At 35.0% G+C, this 27,488-nt stretch overlaps 1 protein-coding gene across 7 annotated transcripts in view; it reads right to left on the reverse strand.

The window, feature by feature from the left end:
- Positions 1-3,295: 3,295 nt before the first annotated feature.
- The window catches only part of TUSC3 (tumor suppressor candidate 3), a 231,473-nt gene continuing 207,280 nt past the window's right edge, over positions 3,296-27,488 (reverse strand). For 5 of the 7 annotated variants that reach the window (XM_050802176.1, XM_050802171.1, XM_050802178.1 and 2 more), the window contains 2 exons: positions 20,099-20,163; positions 3,296-13,727 (listed from right to left, as the gene is read on the reverse strand). In XM_050802176.1, the coding sequence (XP_050658133.1) occupies positions 20,145-20,163 (19 nt within the window). In that variant the 3' untranslated portion in view covers positions 3,296-13,727; positions 20,099-20,144. The remainder of the gene's footprint in view (positions 13,728-20,098; positions 20,164-27,488) is intronic. The other 2 variants (XM_050802174.1, XM_050802172.1) reach the window with 1 other exon arrangement.

Here is a 27,488-nt window from a genome sequence, read left to right on the forward strand (position 1 = left end):
ATAAGTGTAGTAAATCAGGTCTTGATGGAAATCAGGTGGGAGAGGCAGCTTTGGTACTTAGGAAGTAATTCCTAATTAGTTGGAAACAGGGGTGGTATTAGCCAGTGTTTTTTTTTTTTTTTTTTTTTTTCCGCCTTAAAGTGTGGGCTCTGAGTCTGATGTCACGCAGAATGAAAGCACAGTCTCGGATTGAAAGCACAGTCCTACTAGGATTGGCAGGGGGCAAGAAGAGGGAAATCAAGATGTTTTTCAATGCTCTTTTTATTTAAAAAATTTAGGAATAGATTTTTTGTTGATCATTTCTAATCTGGTCCAGTTACAATGAAATTATACCAATTCCTCCAAGGGACTGACAAACTTCTCATTGATAGCCTTAATTTTTAAGAATGTTTATGAATATATACTTTATGTGTGTGTCTGTATATATCTGTATATAATATTTTAAAAGAGAATTCCTGAAAAGGAGATAATTCAAGAAGTTAGCTAATTGCCATTGTAGTCTTCAGTTAACCTTTAAGCATTTACCTTGGTCTGTCTGTGTCTTAGACATTTATAAAGCTTATACTTGTCTTACCAAGTATGTAAAGTTGTCAGGATCAAATAAAATTACTTATGTGCAAAAATTTCAAAAAGTACAGGCACTATATAAAAAGGAAGTACTATCATTTATATACTTCCTATCTGCTTCAATTCAGGGATTCTGACTTTCCAGTTTTACCTACTTAAATATAGCACAGTGAAAACCTGAATTATATTTTCATGTGTATATTTAAGCAGCATACATGGGGATGTATATATTTTACCCAGTAATTTTTGAGCTTTGGCACCAAGATATGATAAATCCCCTTTTATGGGTAATAGAAACTGCATTCAAGGAAATATGGAGCTCAGGAAATCTGCTGAGGCACACTATGCCTTCCTTTCCTTCAACTTTGGGTACAGCTTGGAAACCCCTCCCAGCCCCCGAAAGGGGGGTGAAAGTTACACAATACCTTGAATTTTCATTAGTATGCTTTCTTTGAAATATTATTCTTGATATGATTGGAAGCAGGAAATTTTAAGAAGTAGTTGACTTATCTTTTAGTTACCCAATTCCAGACTCTAAGATGAGGCCAGGAAAAGTCTTCTCTGTTTCCTGTTCTTCAAAGAAGATTCTAGCTGGAAAAGAACTTTGTAAGACTTAAAAAACCAAGAACATGTAAAATATATTTTTTGGATTTCACAACCTGTCTACATTAGATATGGTACCACTACTATATTTTAAAGGCAGAGATAGCAACACACAGAAGTTAAATGATTTCTTTTTCAATAAACATGTGACAGTGTTACACTTAAAATTTCAGTCTCAATTTTTTTTTGTCCATCACGTTACCCTGTTTTTTTCACATAACAGTAAAAGGCTCATCTTACAGAGTTTCATAGAATCATTCTGGAAGACACCAATTAAAATGATAGTATCTGAAGAGTGCCTTAAAAGAATATTTTGTGATGGTAGAATACAGCACAATTGGTAATAAAGTTACTTAAGTCATGATATAGCTCACTGCCAATTGAGTATAGGGATGAGGCAAAAATATTACTATAAGTTACAAAAGAATGTAAAAATTGATTTGAGGATCTAGCACAGAAATGCTGGATTTTAAAACGTAAATATCAGTAACACAATGAAGCCTTTAAAAGATGGCTGTGTTGAAACTTGCCAATATGAATAGATACACATGGGCAGATGAGAAACTTGTGCAGGCTAACAACTGAAAACATAACTGACATGTCAAGTACTGCAAAGGTGTTTAAAAAATAGTATTCCCTAGTTATCAAGCAACAGCCTTCTCTCCCAAGACGAGTGGTAAGACGTGTGTTCCTTTTTTAAGGATATTTGCCCATTCATAAAATAAATAAAAACGTGTTAAAGATAGAATTATTTCTTCCCTGAGAGGCCACAGGAAAAAAAAAAAGCACCTTTACATTATATGTTTGTAGGTAAAACTGAGGCCTCAGGTAACTTTAATTTTAGTTTTAAAATTAGGCTGAATGTTGTTCATAATCAACTGAAAAGTGTTTGATACAGAAGCAATCACCAGTTAAAACGTCATTCAAGGCTACTACCCTCTCTGCAGTGATAAAGTACCAGTGCTTTACCACAGAGAAACTATTCTGTATTTGGGGAATAGTGAATTAGATGAACACATCTTTTCTATAGTCAAACTATACAGTAAAATTTAAGAATTGAGAAATCATTAACCTCATCCCATTATTTAAATATTATATATTTCATTTTTCTGCATCTGTTTGACTATCTTGTTCTCTGTCCATTTTCTCTTGCTTTCCACAAATAAACATCTTACTCCTACATAAAGGCACAAATACAACAGGAAAAGGAATCCATTCAGGTACAATGACTCCTTCCCTTAAAAGAATTAAATGGTGCTTTTTCATTATTATGGAAGATATATATAGATATAGATATGTATATATAGTGTAATATATAGTTATATGTGTGTATATATATGTACATATATGTAAATCTTTTTGGTTATGACAAGGCTAACTGGGACACTGAAGTTCGGATAAGAGAACCATGTCTTCTTGAACAGCATCAGCAGGATGTTAAAAACCTTTATATAGCTATATGCATAATTTGTGTTGCGATGGTGGTAAAATGCATGTAACACAAAAGTAATCATTTTAAACTTTTTAATACGTATAAATGACTAGCATGAAATACATTTACAATATTATGCAATCATCACCTCTCTCCAGAATATTTTCATCACCCCCTAAAAAAACCCTCAAACTACTAAATAGTCACTCCCCATCCTACCCCTCATCCAACCCCTGGCAACCATGCATCTGCTTTTTGTGTATGAATTTCTCTGTTCTGGACATTTCATATAAAAGGAATGATATACTGTGTGGCTTTTTGTGTCTGGCATCTTTCACTTGTTTTCAAAGTTCACTCATGCTGCAGGATGTATCAGTACTTTGTAACTTTTTAATGGCTAAATAACATTCTAATGCATGGATTTATCAATTTTGTTCATCCATTCCTCAGCTGATGAACATTTGGGTTGTTCTCCCTGTTGGCAATTGTGAATAGTGCTATGAACAGTTGTGCAAGTTTTGTTTAAACACCTACTTTCAATTCTTTTGGATATATACCTAAGTGGAATTGCTGTGTCATATGGTAAGTCTGTTTCATTCATAAAAGAACTAATAATTTGTTTCCAAAGTGGCCAATTCATTTTAAATTCCCACAATGTATGAGAGCTTCATTTTCTTCACATCTGCACCAATATTTTCCTTTTTTTTTTTTTAACAGACATTCTGGTGGGTGTGAAGTGATATCTCATTTTGATTTTGATTTGCATTTCTGGAGTAACTAATGACACTGAGTGCCTCATGTGATTGTTAACATTTGTATATGTTACTCTAATGTTTACTCAAGACCTTTGCTCACTGTATTAGTTTCCTAGAGCTGCTGTTAACAAAGTACCACAAAATGGATGGGTTAAAAGAAAAGAAATTTACGGTCTTAATGTTCTGGAGACTAAAAGTGAAAAATCAAGGTGTTGGCAAAGCCAGGCTAACTCTGAGACCTTCATGGGAATCCTTCCTTGCCTCTTCCTAGCTACTGGTTTGCTGGCAATCTGTGGCATTTACTGGCTTGTAGATGCATCAGGCCAATCATCCATCTTTGTATGGTTTTCTCCCTGTGTCTATCCATGCATGGTTTCCTTCTTACAAGGGCACCAGTAATACTGGATTAGGAGCCTTATTCCAGTATGAGCTCATCTTAAGTAATTGCATTTGTAGTGACTCGATTTCCAAGTAAAGATGTACTCTGAAGTACTCGGATCAGGACTTCAACTTATCTTTTTTGAGGAGACAAAATTTGACCCTTAAACTCCATTTTTAATTGAGATTTTGTCTTTTGGCTATTGATTTGTAAGAATTATTTATATATTTTGGATACTAAATCCTTATCAGATACATGATTTGCAAATATTCTATTACCATGGGTTGAATTTTCACTCTCCATAGTGTTTTTAATGTGCAAAAGTTTTTAATTTTGAGGTCTAATTTATATTTTTATTTATTGCTTGTGCTTTTGATGTCATATCCGAGAAACTATTGCCAAACCCTAGGTCAAAAAAGTTCACACCTATGTTTCTAAAAGTGTTACCGTTTTAGCTCTTAAATTTACATTGTTGATCCATTTTGAGTTACTTTTATGTATACAGTGTGAGGTAAGGGTCCAACTTGATCCTACTTTTGCACGTGGAAATTCAGCTGATGGTTTTGGCACTCTTGTTGAAAATCAGTAGAGAGGTTATGGGTATATTTTTGGATTCCCACTTCCATTCTATTGATCTATTATGTTTATCCTTATATTAGTGCCTATGTTTGGTACCTGGTAGTTGTGTTTCTACTATTGTAGAATTGTATTAAGTTTTGAAAGTGTGAGTCTTTCAACTTGGTTCTTTTTCAATATTTGGCTATTCATGACCCCATGCATCTCCATACGAATCAGTTTTCTTATTTTTGCAAAAAGGCCAGGCCATTAGATTATAATAGGAAATTGAATTTGTAGATCATTTTGAGGAGTATTTCCATCTTAACAGTATTAGGTTTTTCAATGTATGAACTTGATGTATTTATTTAGGTCTTCTTTTAACTTCTTTCAGCAATGTTTTGTATTTTTAGTTCCTTGGTTAAATCTGCCCCAAAGTATTTTATTATTTGGTTCTGCTATAAATGAGATTCTTAATTTCCTTTTTCAGACTGTTCTTTGCTAGTATATAGAAATTCAATTGTATTTTGCATGTTAACCATGTATCCTGCAAGTCTGGTGAATTTATTTTTAATCATTTAAAAAATTCTTCGTTTTACTTTATATATATCATGCCATCTGTGAAAGGAAATAAGTATTATGTCTTCCTTTCCAATTTGGTTGTCTTTTTGTGTCCTTACCTAATTGTCCTGCCTAGAACATACAATATCATGCTGAATAGAGGTGGTGAATGTGGGCATTCTTGCCATGTCCCTGATTTCAGGTGTAAAGTTTTGTTTTTAGCCATTCAATGTTATGTTAGCTGCTGGTTTTTCACAAATCTCAACCTGATAATATTGAGAAAGTCCTCTTTTTATTCCTATTTTGTTCAGTGTTTGTGTTCACTTTTAAATGATAGATGGGTATTAGATCTGGTTAAATGCTTTTTCTGCATCAACTATATGATTAGGTAGCTTTCCCCCTTCATTCTGTTAATGTGGTGTGTTACACTGATTTTCTTTTTCATATGTTGAACCACCTTTGCATTTCTGGAATAATTCCCACTTGGTCATGCTGTATAAAACTTTTAATATCCTGCTGGATTGTTTGCTAGTATTTTGTTGGATTTTTACATGTACTGTCGTAAGAGATACTTAATTACATAGGAGATGGTTTTCTTAGTTTATTTGGTTTGGTGTCAAGGTAATAGTTGCCTCAGAATTAGGAAGTGTTACTTTCTCTTCTATTTTTTGAAATAGTTGAGAATGATTGTGTTTATTCTTTAAATATTTGGTGTAACTCACCAGTGAAGTCATCTGGTCTTGGGTTTTCCTTTATTGGGAGGTTTTTTATAACCAGTTCAATCTCTTGTTAAGAAGTCTGTCCAGATTTTCTGTTTTTGTTGAGTACATTTTTGTAGTTTGGTTGTTTCTAGGAATATATCCATATCATTTAGGTTGTTTAACTTTTGGTATACAATTGTTCTCTTATAATCATTTTTACTTCTGCAAGGTGGGTATTAATCTTCCCACTTCCATTTCTGATATTAGTAATTTGAATCTTCTTAGCATAGCTTAAGGTTGGCCAATTTTGTTTGCATTTCAAAGAACCAACTTTTGGTTTCATTGACTTTATGGTTTTTCTATTTTCTATTTTGTTTAGCTCTGCTCTGATCTTTATTTCTATACATCTGCTTGTTTTGGGTTTTTCTTTTTCCAGTTCTTTAAGGTGTAGTTCAAATATTAATTCAAGATCTTTCTTCTTTTTATTTTTTGAGACGGAGTCTTGCTCTGTGGCCCAGGCTAGAGTGCAGTGGTGCAATTTCGGCTCATTGTAAGCTCTGCCTCCTGGATTCATGCCATTCTCCTGTCTCAGCCTCCCAAGTAGCTGGGACTACAGGGACCTGCCACCACGCCTGGCTGATTTTTAAAAAAATTTTTTTAGTAGAGACAAGGTTTCCCTGTGTTAGCCAGTCTCCATCTCCTGACCTCATGATCTGCCTGCACTGACCTCCCAAAGTGCCAGGATTACAGGTGTGAGCCACTGCACCTGGCCTTTCTTCTTCTTTTTTTAATACAGACATTTCCAGCTACAAATCCCCCTCTGATCATTGCTTTTTCTGCATCTCATACATTTTGGTATGTAGAATTTTTGTTTTCATTTGTCTTAAAGTGTTTTCTAATTTCTTTTGTGACTTCTGTGATCCACTGGTTGTTTTACATTATTTATTTTCCACATATTTGTTAGTTTTTCAGTTCATTTATATATTGTAGAGTTTTTAATTTATGGGTTCACAAGATTTACAGTTACTGTATTATGCAATCATCTTTTAAATTACATGAAACAAAGTTACAAACCAAAAATAATGCTGTCTTTTATATTCCATGCACTTATTTCTTTTAATAATATTTTTCATTTCTTTGTATGGCTCTTGAGTTGTCCTTTCAGCTTGAAGGACTCTCTTTAGCATGTTTTATAGGGTGCGTCTACGTAGAAGAGACCCCTTTGCCTGGGAAGGTACTATTATATTCTTCATTTTAAAAGGATAACTTTGCCAGGTACAGAATTCTTGGCCGGTGGTTTCTTTTAGCACTGTAAAATGCCTTTCTGCCTCAATGGCCTCTAAAAAGCAACTGGCTATTAATCTTGCTGAGGATTTCTTCTACATGTTGAGTCACGTCTCTCTTGCTGCTTTCAAGATTCTTTCTTGATCTCTTGACAGTTTGATTTTAATGTGTCTTGGTATAAATCTCTTTCAGTTTGTATACTACGTGGAATTTGTTGAAGTTCTTGGATATTGGCTTCATGTCTTTTTTCAGATTTGGTAAGTTTGAACATTATTTCTTCAAATACTCTTTTCTGTCCTTTCTGCTCTCTTCTGGGACTCCTGTTCATACTTAATATGCTTGATGGTGTTTAACAGGTCTTTTAGTCTGTGTTCATTTTTCTTCATTTGTCTCCTCAGACTGGATCATTTCAACAACTAACCTAGCTTCAAGTTCACTGATTCTTTTTTCTGCCTGTTCTCCTGTCAAGCCTCTGTAGTGACTTTTCCAATTATTATTATATTATTATAATTTCAATGGATTCATTTTAAGATCATTATATTTTTCAACATCAAAATTTATATTTGACTCCATTTCATAATTTTTTAAAGTTATACTTTAAGTTGTGGCATACATGTGCAAAACGTGCAGGTTTGGTACAGAGGTATACATGTGCCATGGTGGTTTGCTGCATCCATCAACCCGTCATCTACACTGGGTATTTTTCCTAACGCTATCCCTCCCTTAGTCTCTCATCCCGACAGGCCCCGGTGTGTGATGTTCCCCTCCCTGTGTCCATGGGTTCTCATTGTCCAGCTCCCAGTTATGAGAGAGAAAATACGGTGTTTGGTTTTCTGTTCCTGTGTTAGTTAGCTGAGAATGATGGTTTCCAGCTTCATCCATGTCCCTGCAAAGGACATGAACTCATCCTTTTTTATGGCTGCATAGCATTCCATGGTGTATGTGTCACATTTCCTTTATCCAGTCTATCATTGATGGGCATTTGGGTTGGTTCCAAGTCTTTGCTATTATGAACAGTGCTGCAATAAACATACCTGTGCATGTGTCTTTATAGTAGATTGATTTATAATCCTTTGGGTATATACCCAGTAATGGGATTGGTGGGTCAAATGGTATTTCTGATTCTAGATCCTTGAGGAATCACCACACTGTCTTCCACAGTGGTTGAACTAATTTACACTCCCACCAACAGTGTAAAAGCATTCCTATTTCTCCACATCCTCTCTAGCATCTGTTTCCTTTTCAATGATTGCCATTCTAACTGGCGAGAGATGGTATCTCATTGTGGTTTTAATTTGCATCTCTCTAATGCCCAGTGATGATGAGCTTTCTTGAATGTTTACTGGCCGCATAAATGTCTTCTTTTGAAATGTCTGTTCATTTCTTTTGCCCACTTTTTGATGGGGTTTTCTCTTGTAAATTTAAGTTCTTTGTAGATTCTGGATTATTAGCCCTTTGTCAGATGGATAGATTGCACATATTTTTTTTCCCATTCTGTAGGTTGCCTTTTCACTCTGAGGATAGTTTCTTTTGCTGTGCAGAAGCTCTTTAGTTTAGATCCCCTTTGTCAATTTTGGCATTGGTTGCCATTGATTTTGGTGTTTTAGTCATGAAGGTTTTGCCCATGCCTGTGTCCTGAATGGTACTGCCTAGGTTTTCTTCTAGGGTTTTTATGGTTTCAGGTCTTACATTTAAGTCTTTAATCCACCTTCAGGTAATTTTTGTGTAAGGTGTAAGGAAGGGGCCCAGTTTCAGTCTTCTGCATATAGCTAGCCAGTTTTCCCAACACCATTTATTAAATAGGGAATCCTTTCCCCATTGTTTTTGTCAAGTTTGTCAAAGATCAGATGGTTGCTGACATGTGGCATTATTTTTGAGGTCTCTGTTCTGTTCCATTGGTCTGTATATCTGTTTTAGTACCAGTACCATGCTGTTTTTGGTTACTGTAGCTTTGTAGTATAGTTTGAAGTCAGGTAGAGTGATGCCTCCAGCTTTGTTCTTTTTTGCTTAAGATTGTCTTGGCTATGCAGGCTCCTTTTTGGTTCCACATAAAATTTAAAGTAGTTTCTTTCTAATTCTGTAAAGAAAGTCAGTGGTAGTATGATGGGGATAGCACTGAATCTATAAGTTACTTTAGGCAGTATGGCCATTTTCACAATACTAATTCATCCTATCCATGAGCATGGAATGTTTTTCCATTTGTGTCCTCTTATTTCCTTGAGCAGTGGTTTGTAGTTCTCCTTGAAGAGGTCCTTTACATCCCTTGTTAAGTTGTACTCCTAGGTATTTTATTCTCTTTGTGGCAATTGTGAATGGGAGTTCACTCATGATTTGGCTGTTTGTCACTGGTGTATACAAATGCTTGTGATTTTTGCACATTGAATTTGTATCCTGAGACTTTGAAGTTGCTTATCAGCTTAAGGGGATTTGAGGCTGAGACGGTGGGGTATTCTAAATATACAACCATGTCATCTGCAAACAGACAATGTGACTTCCTCTGTTCCTATCCTTTTTATAATTTTTATCTCTTTATTGATATTCTTTAATGATATATCATTGTTTCCTTTAGTTGTTTGTCCATGGTTTCTGTTAGCTCTTTGAATATGCTGAAGACATTAATGTCCTTGTCTAGCAAGTCCAGTGCCAGTGCTGCCTCAGGGTCAGTTTCTATTAATTTCTTTATTGTGAATAAGATGACTTTCTTGTATCTTTATATGCCTCAGTTTTTAAATTTTTATAAACTGGATAGCCTGAACATTATAATGTGGCAACTCTGGAAACTAGATTCTGCCCTCTCCCCAAGTTTTGCCATCATGGCTTGTTGTGAATTGCAGTTTGTGCAGTAGTGATTTGTTTAGTGACTTTTCTAAACTGTCACGTGTTGTCTGTGTAGTATCTATTCCATTAGCTTAGTGGTCAGCCAGTAGTTTGACAGAACTTTCCTTAAATACCTGGAGACAAAAGAAAAAAAAAGGATAAAAAGAAAACATACTCTCCCCACCTTTACAGACAGGTTCTCTATTGAGGAACTCCTTCAACACTTATCCAGGCTGTTTACAACTCTGTTTTAGTCTTCACTTCCTGTTTGGTCTGGGTGTAAATACTCGTATCAGCAAGAGGTGAAAGCTTAGAATCTTCTCAGGACTTTTCTGAACATGGATCCTGCCCTGGGTATGGGTACATCCTTCCAGAGTCCCTGTTATATGTAGGATTGTTTCCAAGTCCTTATTTTCCAAATTATTTCACTACCCAGCTTCTCTTTTCCAGGCTTTCAGTGTGTGGCTATTTGTCCCAACTGCAATCTCTTCTCCAGGCAGCAGTGGCTTGTTCATTTACTTTCAAGAAATCATTCTCAGCACAGTCAGTTTTTCACCTGGAGAGACTTCTGAGTTACAGGAACCAAAGGCAAGCCCCTAGATAGGTCAAAGCGAACACCATTTCTTAAGAATGGGGTCTATTCTCGTCCCTCCAAAACCAGGAGCCCACATAAGGAATGCAGGCTGCACTCTTCAAGACCATTCCTGACTGGGGAGGAAAGAGGGCAAATCAAGATAAAATGCCATTAAGCTATCCAGCTGAGTTTCAGCTGCCTTTTTAATTTAAGCAGTTGTTTGGTAAATTTTTTTTTTTTTAACCAAATTTCCAATAAGTTGGAGTCTGACAGGTTTTTTTCCCAGTTTTTCTAAGGATGGGTATGCACCTGGAGTTCCTTGTTGTCATTTTTCCTCACATCTATGCATAATATTTAATGGAAATAGATAGACGTTATCAACATTTGGGTAAATGTGACATGATTTTCCTATTAGGGCCAGAAGGTGAGATGCTTTGTTAAAACTTTATATAGTACTTGGGCCCTTGGTATGTGATATAAATATATGCATGTATTTCAGACATAGAGGAATATGGAAAATTCATCAATGGCAGATGCTCATGAATTATATCAGGGAATTTAGGAGCTAATGAATGCATACTTGTACCCTTTGAGTGTGAGTAGCTACAATGTTCATCCTCTACAATGTTCATAATGAGAGAAAACATTATTACATATATTGGTCTGATCCAATATAGTATATTGCTGGAGTATGAAGAAGACCTTGTTTTACTATTTTAAACTTAATGAGCTTTGTGGACTCTGAGAACATTGAGTCTTCAAGCGTCAATTCAAATATTTTGTCCCTAGATACTCCAGCTAATGTGTTTGCCCCAGTGACCAGTCCTTTTTAAAACACAATTTTTAATGTCATTGGTTGAAAAATATGTCATGCCTTATTTAGAATAACCACTCCCTTCATGTACCCTTAGGGAGGTTCTTGTGATAGCAAGAAAGGGAATACTTGTCAAACTCTATGGTTACAGCAACATCTAATCTCCCCAAATCACCATGCTTACTGAATTGTAATTGACAAGGGATGTTACTTCATGTGTAAAAGAAAACCGCAGTAAGCACAAAATGCTACTGGGCTTACTCATGTGAATATCTAATGCCAGGAACAGTATATTGAGCAAAACGCAACAAGTTATTAATCAGATGTTATTATAAAATGAAACTCCTTTAGGTGGAATTTTATAATTAGGATTTTTCTCTCCACTGTAGTAGAAAAATAATTGTTAAACATATAATCAATTTTTATGACAGCCTGGAACACACAGTGAGTCTGGTTAAAAAATGACACTGGAGGATATAACATACCAGGTACAAATCAATTATTCAATTCTCATTGTTTAGCAAAGGTAAACACATCATAGGTATGTAATTTTGTGCATGTTACATTCTGTAAGCAAACTATGTGTTTGAGCCACTCTTCGCAATTCTGCCTAGAGCATTTTCCATTCAGTAATGACTTATACTGAGGCAGTATATTTTGCTCTAGAATCACTTCCCTAATGTAACAGTTGTCTATAGAGAAGCCACAGCTTTTTAAACCATGAAATTTTAATTTTAATTGCTCAATTAATTTTAAATGCTCAGAGGAAATTTTAAATGCTCATAGGAAATTACAAAACAGGAGCTAGAAAACGTTTACTAATATGGTATAGGAAAGTACTACTTATCTTAGTTATAGTGTCTGAGAATGACCTGACTTTGATATGATTAAAAGATTTACAGTGAGATTAGAGATAATTTGTAGTATCATTTAATCAGCTGCATATTAACTGCAAGATAATTCTGAGATTTAAGGATACAAACAAAAGTGATTATAATTAACACATGTTTAATACTTGTAAAATTTGACCTGAGATTCTCTGTGTAATCTCCAAAGTTTTGAGTAAAATGTAAAAAATCTGCAATGAATTAAGAATTACAGGTCAAGTTTTGGCTAGGGATAGGCAGTGAACAAATGACTAAGGTCATCTATTGCTTTTGCATAAATGTTATTCCAAAACTAAATTTATTCATCTTAGTACAAGAACTGGGAAAATTAATGTTATTTTTAGTAACAGATTTGGGATTATGACTATAAACTTAAAATTATGTGATTTTCACTGAATATTATGTTTTGAAAAGATGATACCATTCATCCTGCTAACATACTCACTGCCCTGGGATATAACTTGATAAACATGCCCCAGTAGGCCTCTGTATTTTCCATTCTTCATTGAAATTCATAGATTTAAATAAGTAAACTCAGTGGTTGTATACCTGTTTCTTGTTTGAGGCTATACAGCTGGAACTTGCAATGAAAACAATCCTCCATGGTCTATTATTCAAATGTTAATGAAAATTAGATAACAAACCTTAAAAAGAGAAAGCAAACACTGAACTGACTGAAGAACTGCTTTCTTAAAACCATAATTTGGGTAACTCCACAGAATATAAAAATCCCTATTTGAGAGTTCTAAGGCCTGGCTATAAACTTTATTTTCGGCTTTCAGCTTCCATCACTTCTATAAGTCAGACAAAATTTACATTTCCTGACTAATTTACAAGGTTATTGTGAGGAAGAAATACCATAATTATGTGTAAGTGCTTTATAAACTAAAACAGGATGCAAACATAATAGTACGTTACACTCCTACATTTGTTTTCAAGAAAACTTCACTGAATCATTCACTAATCCTAGGATAATTCACCTTTTGTCTGGATTCGAGGATTGAGGCTTTGATGGAAAGCTGGTTCCATAAAACACATGAGGAAAATGGACATAGTGGGTTGTGACCTCGAAAATGGACATAGCGTGTTAAGTTTGCTCTTACTTGTAAGTCTGTATTCCCAGATGACATCTAAAGTTTGAGAATTAACTCCTAGTTGTGGTATGTTGCTTTTGTTGTCTGATGCCTTTGAAGCACACTGATCTAATGCATACTTACTTTAGATTCAGATCTCAAGAAGAAGCTCTAGGCCTTGGTTAGGCATCCAAATTATAGGTACCACTCATCCAGTTCCCTGTCCTATATACCTTTATCTAGTTAATAATAACAAAAGACTATTTATAACAGTGCACGTCCTTTATAACTGAAACTGCAGTAAGTTTAATTTTCAGTACATATTTTCATGCATTTGCTTTATCCCTGTACAATACTAAGAATCTTTAACATACATGCCATAGGTTTTCTTTACTAACATTGCAGTCCTTTACTAATGAGTAAACAGTTCTAAAACATGAATTCATAATTACATTGTCATTTATTTCAATCCTGTGGCACACACTGAATATAATAGGCTTGAAAAACACTTTGATATTTCCTTTGTAGAACACTAAATGCTACCATTGATTTCTATAAATTAAATTTACTAGGAAAACCCACAGTTTTAAAAAAGTACACAAGAATAAGCTAGCTGATCACAATCAAATGAATGAATTCAAAATAGTATAAAGTCAGGAACAGTTTATCTTCATGGTAAACATTCACTTTATGCAAATCCCACTTGGCTTCATTTAATTAAAAAGCTGAAAAAGAAAGAAAATTATTATGTGCTGAACATAAGGAAAATACAGTATGCTTTTTATTCCATTCTAAATTAGCACATGTAAATATAACATTAAAATGTCATAATTGTATTAATTCAGCTAATTGTAATTTTTACATCAGGGCAATTTTTCTGAACTCTAGTGCCTTTAACCAGATCGGGCTTAGGGTGGGAACAGGGTCAGGTGAGAGACGATGCTGAAAACTTTAATTTGTGGTTTAAATTTACATAAACATTCTTCTCACTGCTGGCTGGAGCAATAGTTAAATCAGCATTTTAAATGGTAATGTAGAAGAAATACAAGGGAATGGAGTGAAACAAACATGTGAAGTGGGTCATTTGAATGTCCTAAAAATATTTTTTCTCTAAATGTATAATTTAATCACTTGGTCTTTTGTTAATATAATTTACAATTTCATCATATTGAACAACCAAAAAGAGTATACATAAATCATAAAACTTCTGATGAAATATCAGCAGAGATACTTGTACATATAAAAGATAACTATTTTTTTTTAAACTTCCCTAAGCAAAGCTTTATGAAACAAAATTTAATTTTGTAAGATGGTAAATCAATTTAAGTAACATTTATGAAGTTTTTGTTTATATCTGTATCTTTCTGCTACCATGTGGCATGTTCTTTTTGAGTCTTGACAACACAGGACAACTTTGCAAGGCAACCAGAGACAAACCAATTTTTAATTAAATATGAAAGCAAAAATGAAATCAATAGTTCCTGTAGTTAAAAACAAAAAACAAAAAACAACAACAATAACAAAAAACATGTAGCTGGAAAAATGTCCAAAGTTGGTAAGTTTTATTATCTGGATGTTTAAATCATAATATCCTAGGCATAAATTGTTTTGTCTTTCTGAACCTCGGTTTCCTCATTAGTGAAAAGAACGTTTGTTTTGGATGATTCCCAAAGTTCTTTTCGGTGCTAATATTTTAGGATTCTGGTGATACTATGTGCAAAAATAAATACATATTTTAAAATACAACACTTTAGTATAAAACAAATATATATAATATATATTTAAATTATATAATATACAGTGTATATTATATAGCATCAATTAAAATGTAAATAACGTCATAGCACAGTACAAACCAGAAAAATTACTCTTCTTAGCTGTTTCTGAGAAATTGTTAAATTAGAAGATAAAAATGATATGATGCTATCAGGACGCAATGAGACATCACCTCTACTTTCAAGATAAGAAGTAATGAATAAAGCGTACTATAAGGGTGACCATCTCCATGAAGAAGAATGTCAGCAGTAAACCTCGTCAGGGTCTTAAGCTGTAGTTGCTGTTCAATACACATGATCCTTAAAAACACTGCTGGTAAAGCAGATAGATGTGCCAGCTGTAGATTAATTGTGGCATTATGTTTTGAAAAGATAGCATTCATCCTGCTAGCGCACGCAAGCTATCATCAGCTTGCTCTGAAGATGAAGCTAACTGAATAATGAGGGTTAATGAAAAAAGAAACCTTAATCATAAAATAAACTGATACTTAAAAGTAAGGATTTGTAGCTTTTTGTTGTTTAGTTTTTAAAGGATCTGCAATTTTCGAGTTATGGAGCACTAAAGATAATATTTATTATTGCTAACGATATTACCCCTGTGAAAGCAAAAATACTAATTTGATCCGTAATGGTAATTTTATACCTTTTAACTTTTTAGGAGTTTTATGATACTTAAGTATAATCAGAGTAAAAGGATCTCTGTGAGTACTTTATTAATATAATCTTTAGTTATGCTGTTTTTTTCATTTTATGGTTTTCAAAACTGAAATAGTAATTTTAAGCTGTTATAACAATCAGTTGTTTATATCATGAAATGACAAGTATATATTTAATCTGAAACTGATTAATTGTCCTACAATAGAGGATATATCTAACAAGTAGAGTACTTTCTATGGTTTTATTTTCAAAGCTATCATTTTCATTTTAAAATGTTATAAAAATGTCTTTATTTGTTCAAGACACTGGAAACACTTGAAGCACAAAAATGTCAAAAATGTTTGGCTGGTTCAAACGTTTCTGAGAAAAGTATGGACTGCTGTTCTCTAATCAGTATTTTAGGTTTCATTTTATTTTCATTATATAAACAATGTCCAAGGTATGTTCCAGTATGAATGTTTTATATTGATTATTATCACTCGAGAAATTAGTCTCTCATTTCTAATCAAGATCGGACGTGTATTTTTTCCCTTTTCACATTTATCTGTCTAATAATTTTGCTGCATAATCTAACAGTGTAATAGTTCTTACAGATTTATGGTTCAATAGTGCTTGGATATTGTTTTTTCTAATAATGCTTATCACAAAAATGTATAAATGCCTTTGTATCATACTTTTTAAAAAAAACTGTCAAGAATACTGAAAACAATGTATTCCCCTTATGTGTGCTTTTCAGTTTTGCGGTCTGCTTCCAGAGTGAGTGAGAAGCAGCCTTGGGTACCACCATTAACTTCTGTATGGAGTCCGCTCCACTCTCAGTCATGAATGAATCGCACTGTAGTTATTCACAGTAGTAGTCAGCATGTGCATAGCACTGATTGCTGTGACTGGCTTATTTGCTTATTCTGAAGTGAATATATGCATGGTCAACTGTAACTCAGGTGGTAACAGATAATGGAAGCTAGTTGGCAAGAGTAGCAAGTTGCACACAAGGGATAAGATAGAAGGCTAGGACTAGCACAAATGTGACCTCAGAAGCTCCCACTTCCCCTAGCCTAAGGGAAGCAACCATTCCTTTCTAGTCTGTGTCACTTTATTGTTGCTTAAAGTCCATCAGGGATGCAGAGAGAGACTGTCTACACAAAGAAGGAATGGGATGACAACTTCAAACCATTTCTCTCTTTGAGGCTGGCTCTCTCCTCAACACTCCCTCATGGTAGAAAACCACGATTTAGATGAAAATATTGTCTTTGATGTGCTGAGGAGTCATATTCCATAGGTTTATTAGCAAGTTTATTACTTGAAATTCAAAATATTTTTCTAGAGAAACATGCAAGTGTTAAACTCGGGGCCCCCAGAAGTCTGTTTCAGTCAGCATTTAACAAGTATTGTGTACTAGAATTCTGTGCATAGAAGCGTGTTGCAGAAAATGAAATGATTGAAAGTCGTGGCCCTTATGTTTCTTTTAGCTAAAGGAGAGAAAGACCTGGGTATGATTAAGTATGATACAGTGACATGTTTGATATGATGATGATGTTACAAGAATTGAAAAAGCAAAACTCTGAGAACAAGTAAGATAAAGGGACAGCAGCGTAGACCAAAGAAGCTGGATGGAGACAGGTATCAAAGTATGAGAACATACTCAGTGTTGTGTTCAGCATGGCTAGGCTAGGAGTTAGCACATTTTCTGTAAAGAGCCAGAAGGTCAATATTTTAAACTTTGGTGGGCAACGGGTCTTTGCTGAAACCACTGAACTGAGCTGTTGTACAAAAGCAGCCACAGACAACACATAAAACAAACCTGGCTGCGTTTCCATGGAACTTTATTCATAGGCACTGAAATTTGTATTTCATAATTTTCATGTCACAAAATATTCTTTGTTGACTTCCCACCCCCCGATGATTTAAAACTGTAGAAGCCATTCTTAGTTTGTAGGATAAACGAACACAGACAGCAGTTACTGAGTCTTGTATTAAACCAGAGGGTGTACTGAAGGATATACCATAAAAAGCTGAATGGCATGAAAGTTAAAATAGTTGTGGCAATTCATACAATGGTATTACTATATAGCTAGTAAAATCATATATACTGTAGAATGTAGTTAACTGCATTGGAATATGCTCATGATGTATAAAAGAAAAATAAGCAGCTTACAAAATATGTACAGGCTAAACTGATGATAGTTGATGACCTGAGTGTTGGGATTTATGAATATATTTTCTTCATTTTGCTTATCTATCTGTATCTTCTAGAAGGAACATGTATTAGCTTTCCCCTCCTCCTTTTTATTAGGTATTAAGGAATTTTAATGAAGCAACATAATCAGTGCGTATCTTAAAACAATTCTGACACTACCGTACAATAACTGATGGATTATGGGGGATAATGACTAGACATTGGGAGACAATTTAGGAGGTTCGGTGATAGTCAGAAAAAGATACAACGTACTTAAGACAGCAACTGTGGGAAGAGAAAAGTAATGTAGACCAAATAACACAAAGCAGGATGAGGATGTGGGATGAGGACAAAATGACTCCAAGATTTCCGTCTTGCATGACTGTGAGAATGACAGTGTCAGGGAAAATGGGGAAAAGGAACAGAGAAACAGATTTGGAGGCAGATAATGATTTTTGAACATATTGAGGTGAACTGTTAATGTGATATTCAGGTCTGGTTCTGGATCTCAGGACAAAGGTCAGGAATTGATAATGTATATTTAGGACTGAGAAATAATCTCAAAGAAAAAAGGAAGGTGTAAGAAAGTCATGTTACAAAATCTAGGGTATAAACTTTCCAAGAGGGGCTTGTCAACTAAAATGCTAGAAAGGTCACATGAAGAGAACTTTGGATTTGGTCACTGGTGGTTACTGGAGACTGAGGATATATCAAAAGCTTGTTTGTTGCTTTTCCCTTTCTGTGAAATATCTGAACAGGTAGCAAATAATGGCTTGCTGTTGGGTTTTTTTTTTTTTTTTATGTTGAATTAATGACTCCATCTGTTTCTCATATTTGGAAAAACCAGAATGTACACAGTGTTCCGGAACAAATGTACTGTGTCCAAGCGGGAGTTGGTTAGATTCTAATATCTTCAGCTCAACAGAATTTTTCGGGGCACTGCTCTTCCTGTTCTCAAACTGGGGAGGAAGTCAGGGAGACCCAGTGGTTACACAGTGTCATCTGTCTCACAGAAATCACTTATGTGGGTAAGGGGCAGTTGCTCAGATTTCATTTGGGATCCAAAAAAGTGCAAAGGGGAAAAAAGGTTTGGGTTGTACACCAAACAGACAAGCCAGTGGCTGAATTTTCATTCCTATCCATTGACCTTGTGGATATTGCAACTCACTGACTTATTCCTTTTAATCTTTACATTCACATGTGTTCTATGAGAATGCTAGAGAGAAGGACATTGTAGCCCTTAGCTAGAATTCTTTAGCTGAAAGTCCTGGGGCTCTCTTCTCTGTAACACAAGATTACTAAACCCAGAAAAGTCTTCGAGTCTGAAACAAGTTGTCTTCCAAAAAGGCCTGAAGAAATCTAGGCCTGTCCGGGCGTGGTGGCTCACGCCTGTAATCCTCCTGCCCTGCTTTCAGTGGGTTGCTGAATGGTATGGAGTTTCTGCCAGAGTAAGAAAGTTGTATTACCACAATGGAACTAAGTCTCTAGAGCTGCTTTTGATGTGTGTGTTAGCCTAGACCCTTGGTTTTCTGGGCTTGAGGGGGTGGGATGTGTAGTGTGGGATCCAAAAACTGGACTGTGAATTTTCTGCAAAAAATTACCGTAAATTTATATTTTACATATATATATATATGTGTGTGTGTGTGTGTGTGTGTGTGTGTGTGTGTGTATATATATATGAACCTACTATCTGTTTCTGAATTTAGCAAATGTTGATTTTAAAGTATTCAGCAAGTTAACTGTTTGGAACACTTGTATTTTTTTTTTTTTTTTTTTTTTTTTTGAGACGGAGTCTTGCTCTGCCACCCAGGCTGGAGTGCAGTGGCCGGATCTCAGCTCACTGCAAGCTCCGCCTCCCGGGTTCACGCCATTCTCCTGCCTCAGCCTCCCAAGTAGCTGGGACTACAGGCGCCCGCCACCTCGCCCGGCTAGTTTTTTGTATTTTTTAGTAGAGACGGGGTTTCACCGTGTCAGCCAGGATGGTCTCGATCTCCTGACCTCGTGATCCGCCCGTCTCGGCCTCCCAAAGTGCTGGGATTACAGGCTTGAGCCACCGCGCCCGGCCTGGAACACTTGTATTTTTTATTAACCTTGGATATTAAGACTTACATTATTTGTTAATGGGAAAAAAGATTTGGCTACATTTTTCTTAGGCAGAATTAAACATATTTGTTGACTGCCTTTTTCCCCTAAGTGATAACAAACATAAGTTAAGAAAGTATATTTGTTGGGAGTGGAAGGATTGCATCTGTCAAATGATTAACTTCACGTGTCAGTCTTTTGGTAGAAATTTTTATCTGAGGACTTTTTCCTAGAGCAGATAAACATAATAATGTAAGACTGGAATATGGAATCTCACAGTTAAAAGTTAAGTTACCTTACATTTGTAAAACAGTAATTTACTAAACTTGTCTTATGAGATAAATGTTATAGTCTCTATATTTGAAAATGAGGAAAACTGAGGCTCAGAGAAGATTAAAAGACTTGCCTGAGGTTATAGAGTTTTTAAGTGCCATGGTCCAAATCACATCTTCTCACTCAAAGTCCAGATCACTTTCCAATACACCACAATGAAATACAACAATATGGAAAAAATAATCCTTAAGATTGAATTTCCATTTGTACAATATTATTACAAGATTTAGCACTACATTCTTTATCTAGATAAGACAGGGGATAGACAATGGTGCCTTTACAGAATGCCAGCTTATCTCTTAATCATCTCTAAATCCTTGGACCTTTATAAGTCATTCTACAAAGCTAGGACTCAGTATGAGAAAGGTTAATACCAGTGAAATTCTCATCAATGATGTGTACTATGGGCTGATCACACCATTTAGATATTATTGTTCTATTTGTACAGCTTAAGGTTGTTAAGATGTACAAATGAATGCAGTATTGCTATACACTCTACATTCTGGAATTTTTGTCTTGCTGTGCTTGTTCATTATCATACTTTCTTCAAAATTGTTATGAATGCCTTTCATTTTTAGCTGTTATTCTGTACATTTCCTTACTGAGTACCATTCCATTTTTGTTCATCTCAAGGTAACCAAGGACATTAGGAACTATCAGTTTTGTTTTAATACAATGGAAGGCACTTTGTGTCCACTATAAGCTTAATTTATATATTCTGTTTTTCACTTGATATCACCCAGCTCAGAACTGGAACGGCAATACCTCTTTTTTAAAAAGATTTTTTAGAGACAGGGTCTCACTCTGTGGCACAGGCTGGAGTGTAGTGGCACACTCATAGCTCACTTGCAGCCTCAAACTCCTGGGGTCGAGCGATCTTTCCACCTCAGTTTACCCAGCAGCTGGGACTACAAGCATGTGCCACCATGCCAGGCTAATTTTTAAAATTATTTTGTAGAGACTCATCTTGCTGTGTTGCTCAGACTGGTCTCAAATTCTTGGCCTCAGGCAATCCTCCTGCCTCAGCCTCCCAAAGTGCTAGGCATGAGGCCTGAGGTTACCACTCCCAGCCACGATAGTTATCTTTAGAGCTCAAGTTTGGGGAAAAACTAATTTTTCCACACACCTTCAGCTATGAAGAACAACCTGACAACTCCAGGGGGTGTCATCTGATATGAACTGCATCTTCTGGAGCTGAGGCAAGCCAGTAATCTTCACTATATTTCTATTTTAATGGTTCCGATTGCATTTAATGGAAGTAGACAAGGAATAAAGTTTTCAAGTAAACAGATTCAACTAACAAGTATATGATGAGCACCTACTATGTGCATAGCACTTTGGAGATATATAAAAGGTATTTATCAAAGACACAAATACCTTATAATCTAGAAGAAAAAAAGACAAACACATGAAACAACTGTAAATGAATACTTAATGAAAAACATAATGCAATAAAGTACGACTGAATAGTCAATTGCTGACGTGGCTAGTACAGTTGAAGAGGAGGTAGGTGAAAGTGAGCACTTTTTATTGAGAACCCATTACATTTCAGGGACTACAAATTGATTATATAATTTATCCCCATAAAATTGAGGTAGGTTTTATCATACCAAGTTTCCAGATCCAGAAACAGGCTTAACCAAGTTCAATATAGATAGATAGAGAAGTAACTAGAGCTGCAGAAAAATGAGACTTGGAAGTTAAGTAACTAACTTTAAGCCCCAAAGTTAAGAGGAACCAAAATTCAAACCTAGATTTGTCTAAATGCAGAGCTAGAGCTCTAGCTAATACACAGAATGAAACCCCAACCTTGAACTCGGGACCTCTCCTAATTACTGTTATTTTTCTGTTAGATTATACTACCTGTCTAAGACAGAGTCTAATGAACAGTTAGGAAGCAAAGTGACAGAATTACTAGAAATGTCTCATGTTATTTTCCTAACAGAGAAAACAGACTTGATGTACCTTAGATGTTACTACAGACATCTTCTAAAGGAAACTTTTGTGAACACAGAGTGCCAGTGAAAAATATTGATAAGGTAGTTAACCATATGTGAAGAATATGATGTCCTTGCTAGCACTTTGCTCTTCTTAGAAAATGGGGCAAGCACCAAAGTTCATGTAATATATAAAATGAATTCCGTGCTACTACTGAAGTAGTATTTCCTCCTTTCTGAACTATGGCTCAGATGGTAATTAGATCAAATTCATAGTAACCCTCCTATTTCACTGACAGCTTCAAGAGACTCAGGAGCCCGATTACATTCATCAAAAATAAGACAAAACTACTTAATCTTTAGCATAAAGGAAAACTTTATAGCAAAAGATTAAATAAAAATGAATTTAAATAATTAGTACTGTGTACCAGGCAATGTGCTAAGTGATTTGCAAGCATTCTCTCATGGAATCTTTGTAATAGTTGAACGACATATGACAAATCATCTCCATTTATAAATGAGAACTTAGGTTGACAAAAGTTAACCTGCCCAAGGTCACACAGTCAGTAACCAGCACACTGGGGATTCCAATCGGGAAAGTTTGCGTATTAAATTTAGAAGACAATCTGAGAGAATTTAGTGATGGCATGAAACAGATTCATGCTGTAAAGTGTTAATGGTAAACTTTAGGGAAGATTTAAGAATATAGGATAAATATTTAAAAAAGTAGATATTTATCCCTTTAGCAGGTACATGTATCAGCAAAGAAAACAGCAATTTTGAAAGTACTATGAAGTACTGAAAAAATATGAAGGGCATAGATGTTTAAGGTTTTATAAGGCTTAAGATTAAAATAAAAATGAATAAACAGAACAGGATCACTTCATACAGAAGAAATTAAGGACTGTATTTTAAATAAAATTAAAAATTGTGAGGACAGAATGTAAAAAAATTAGTTCAAAGACAATTATGATCATGGTTCTGTACATAAAGATAATTATGGATATAGTCCTGTGTATCAGTGCCACAACAGTTTATAATTTAGAAAAATTCAAAATGAAGACATTGAGGGCTAAAAGGCGGATGCATAACACCCAAGCAACTACTTTGGCATTGGAGGCTAAAGGCCATTAAGAAAGGTGAGTTTCTTAAAAAAAAAAAAAAAAAAAAGTAGAAGGTGTTATGTTCAAATGTGCATTTTCACTGAAGGGTAACTCAAGTGTCTTATCCCAAGTACAGGTATGATCTAAAGTAGAAGTAGGAAGCTTCCCAAGAGTTACTGTGAAGAACAACGTGCATCTGTATTAGTAATTGATCTCTGCAACATGTATTCTTGTTAAAACTGGGAAAGCCAAGGATACAGTCTTGGTTGAGAAACTATTTTTCTCCTCTTGTCAGCCTACTTCAATGTATTTCTGTCTTGGATGGCTGGAGTGGTTCAGGTCTGGGTTCCTAGGGTTTACGATTTACTATTTTACAGTCTAATGCTCTTAGAAAATGGACATCTACAAATGTCTTTGCAGAAGTACCAAAGGCCAGGAAATACCTTCTGGAATATGTGTTGTGGATTTTCCTCTTCCTAGAATACTTCTTTTCTGCATCTCATTCTCTCATTTTCTACAAACTGCCTTTATCTGATGTGAGCAGTTTTTAAAACATATAATGCTGGTGCCACAGGTAAATGCTTCCAGGAATACAAAAATATTTTTGAACAATGTGGTACTATGTTCATCACAGGATAATTCTATGGGAAAAGGTCTTTCTGTTCTTTATCAGCATGTCACCTTTCAACTAGTATCAGAATTATTTCTTCTTCTCCTTCATTTGTTCCCTCTTTGACACTTGCTTTTGCCATCACCTTTGCTCTTTCTTTAGTTAACTAATTGAATAGATATATATTTGCTTTCCCTGTACTGTCACCTTTTTGTAATTTGGCTCAGGGTGTACCCAAATGTCTGGTATATACTCTCTGCAGTCTTTTAGTAACATTTGTTTTTGCTGTTTGTCAGGGAATTATCATAATCATTCACAAGAGAATGGATAAAACAACTGAGAAGGAAACGAAAGCTTATTTAAAAGGAAAATAATGCCATGGAATAAAAAGATGACTCAAAGTAAAATATATTATTACTAAGTTGACTTTAGCATATATACATGTGCTAGACTAACAAAAGGGATTAAAACTTTTTAAATGGAAAACTTGTTTTTGTTCATAATTCTCCCCTGTCCACTGTATTTTGTTGGTTTGGAAGGATACTGTAAATGTCATGAAGGGAAAAATTATACTATGTAAACCTGAGAGCAAAATAATTCAAATATGAATGATCATAAGAAGGGTTATCTATGAGCACCATAAGGATTTATGGAAGTTAGCTAAACAATTTCCCAGTATATCAATAGAATGTAGGAAAATAGATAAATGACAGTTTTCAAAAGAGCTGAAGGGACATATTAGAAGGCTTTAATGTGCTCTGGGAAGCTATAATTACAGGGATTATTTAAATTGGACAGTACAATAGCTCGATAACAAAGTCATGAAATTCATAAGAACAATCTCAGATATGATCTGAGGATACATGAAGAGAGAGTATTATAAAGATTAAAAAATATAAAAAGGGCATCACATCTATGTAAACTATAGCAGCTTTCACTAGTAAATAATGAGATATAAAAATTACTTAAATTTGTTTAATAAGTAGATTTTGTCAGTGTCCCTTAGTTTTTCTGTAGAATTCCTTTTGAGTAAAATCGTCATCTCTCGAACTAATTCCAGAGGCCAAAGTAAGTTATTATCTTGGTGCTGAACATTTATCTAATTGTCAACATTTTTCTTAGAGGCTTTGGCTATCACATTATTTTCAACTTTGATTCTGGGATAATTTTCCACTTATATGAATATACAAATCATATTTTTCTACACAAAATATGGCATAGGAGAGACAAGTGAGCTAAGAGTCAGATTTTCTGCTTCTGTCTTTAAATAGAGACACTCTCTTTGTCGCATCTGTAAAATGAATAACGATATGATCTCTATGATCCTGTGCAGTACTAAAATCCCAGAACACTATGATGTTCCAGAAAAAAAAAATCCCAAAAACTCACCTGGAAAAATAATTATTAGTTTTGCAAATTTCTAGAATCTGAATTAGAGAACTGTCGTAAAATTCACCCAAATTGCTTAGGAATATTTCCTTTTGTGTATATATCTATCTTCCTTTTCATATACTTCTTTATCTAATTAATGCATTTTAAGCCAGAAACATGTTCACTATTTAGTATACTCATAATCCTCAGAAGATACCATGAACATATTTCTCTTCCCATTCCTCTGTATACAAATTATGACTTTCTGTCCATGAAATATCTTGAGCCCCTCTTCTTTGTCTAAATGCTTTGTTGAATTTTAGCCTAATTCAAGCCTTTTTCTGGAGCCTTCCTTTCTCAAACCCACAGTGATCTTTCTCAATTATTTCCATACAACAGATCTGCCACTTAGCTTTTGACACTTTACACTGTTATTCCCTGGTTCACGGTTGTATGTACTTTCTCCAAACAAATGACTTCACAGTAAACATCATGGCATGTCTATAAAGCATTTGTTTAACAACTCAAATTTAAAACTGAGAGGCAATTGGGAAATCCTTTATCACTTAGTTCCCTAAGACAGGCTCATAAAATGGTTATATGATTCACCTGGGTAACTATTCACCTGATTCTTAAAACCCACACTTGCAGATTCTGACTCAGTTGCACATGGTGTAGGAATAAGAAGCCACAGAGTTTTGAGAACCATCTCTTAGGATCAAAGATCTATCTTGACCACCTTCTTCCCAAATACATGAGCTGAATTAAATACTACTCTGTTCACATATTTGGTGTTTTTCTTTCATAGGTGTTTGTCATTGTATTTGGCTTCTGTTGGATGTGCTTAGAAAACAGAAAATTAATGTAATTCATTGGGCTCTTTGAATAGCTCCAACAAAAGGTGGTAAAGGAGACACCTTCAAGGACTCCAGAGGATAGACTATGGCATAGGAGGTAGACTGGGGTGAAAGTTCTACTTACATCAGATGCCCAATACTGGGGAGTGAAAAACTTAGCCAATCATTCCCTTCCTCTTAGAAAAGAAAATGCACAAAATCATGTTGAGAGAATGAGAACCGGTAGCATAGGTGGGAGTCTAAGGGACAGAGAAGGCTCTAATCAGCTGAAGAGAATGGTATACAGACATTACTCAGTAATAATAGTGGAAGAATTGGAGCAAGAGATTAGTCACTGAGTTACTTCTGAAGCAATGGATTTCTGTTGTTGAATGACCTATTTTCTGAACCTTTTCCAACATCTGTGAGATCTAGCTATGTGGCAACTACGTTTTTAATTGTCTTCCTTGCTTCTCCGTATCTCTCTCCGATAAACCTCCCATTATCTAACATACTCCGATTGCCTTTTGGCTTCTTGAATCTAAAATTGCCTAACAGAGTAACCAAACTCTATTTAGCTTGTCTAGGTCAATCTGGTAAATCCACACAATAGCACAGCAAATGATGGAGCACTCTGAAGAGCTGTTACAGCAGTCAGAGGCCTGCCTGCCATTTCTCCACACAGCATGGCACACTGTTTAGCACACCTGGTGTCCCAAGCTTCTTTGATAGGCTCTCTTCTGATTCTGTTTCTTGGCAGCTCCTTGTTAGGGTTTTCATCTAAACTATGTCAAATTTCACATTCACAAACCACTGTAAGGCATAATTTCCATCTCTGACTTCTTACAAGAGTTTCATCTATATTTCTAGCATTATGAGGCCTGCTGAAGGCAAATCCATCTCCTGTTAGGTTGGTGGGGAGCTGACAGGAGTGTGGGATTGGTTACATAAGAAGAATGTTCAAATGACACATTTACACAGAAATAATGTAAGTGGCATATATGCTGGTTCAGATGTGCTTACTATTCCTATCTATGGAGAGGCCAAGGATATGTATTTTGAAAAGCTCCCCAGGTAATTTCTATGTCCAACCTCAGTTAAAAAACAGCCACAAAACCCCAGAGCACTGGAGAGTTATTACACTAAATGACAACTACTACTTGAAAAAAAAGTACAAACTTAAACTCTTCATATCGTAACAAAAATAGTACTGTCAAATGCAACATTATTAAAAAATGAGTAAAATATTTTTTTTCTGCACTTTTCCTAATTATATTGCTGTGTCAGATAATAATCTAGATAGGGAATGATATTTTGGTATCATTACATGCTCTGATATATGAGGAAAGTTAGAATTTGCCCTTTACCCTTCCCTACTTCCTGTCAACTAATTAGGGCTTAAGAATCTCACAGTATCACTTACTGTATAGTTTATCTTTTCACAAAAAGGTATGTATTTCCTTTGAAACTAAGTACTAGAGATGAAAATGGATTAATTTTCAAGTGTTTTTGGCATCATAGATAAAATAGAGTATTTCTATTTTTGTTACTTTACATCTTCCATTATAGAACACATGTCAAACTAAGTACCAATCATACAGAAACA

This window comes from Macaca thibetana, chromosome 8 (genome assembly GCF_024542745.1).
Source record: "Macaca thibetana thibetana isolate TM-01 chromosome 8, ASM2454274v1, whole genome shotgun sequence".
NCBI classification, from domain to species: Eukaryota; Metazoa; Chordata; class Mammalia; order Primates; family Cercopithecidae; genus Macaca; species Macaca thibetana.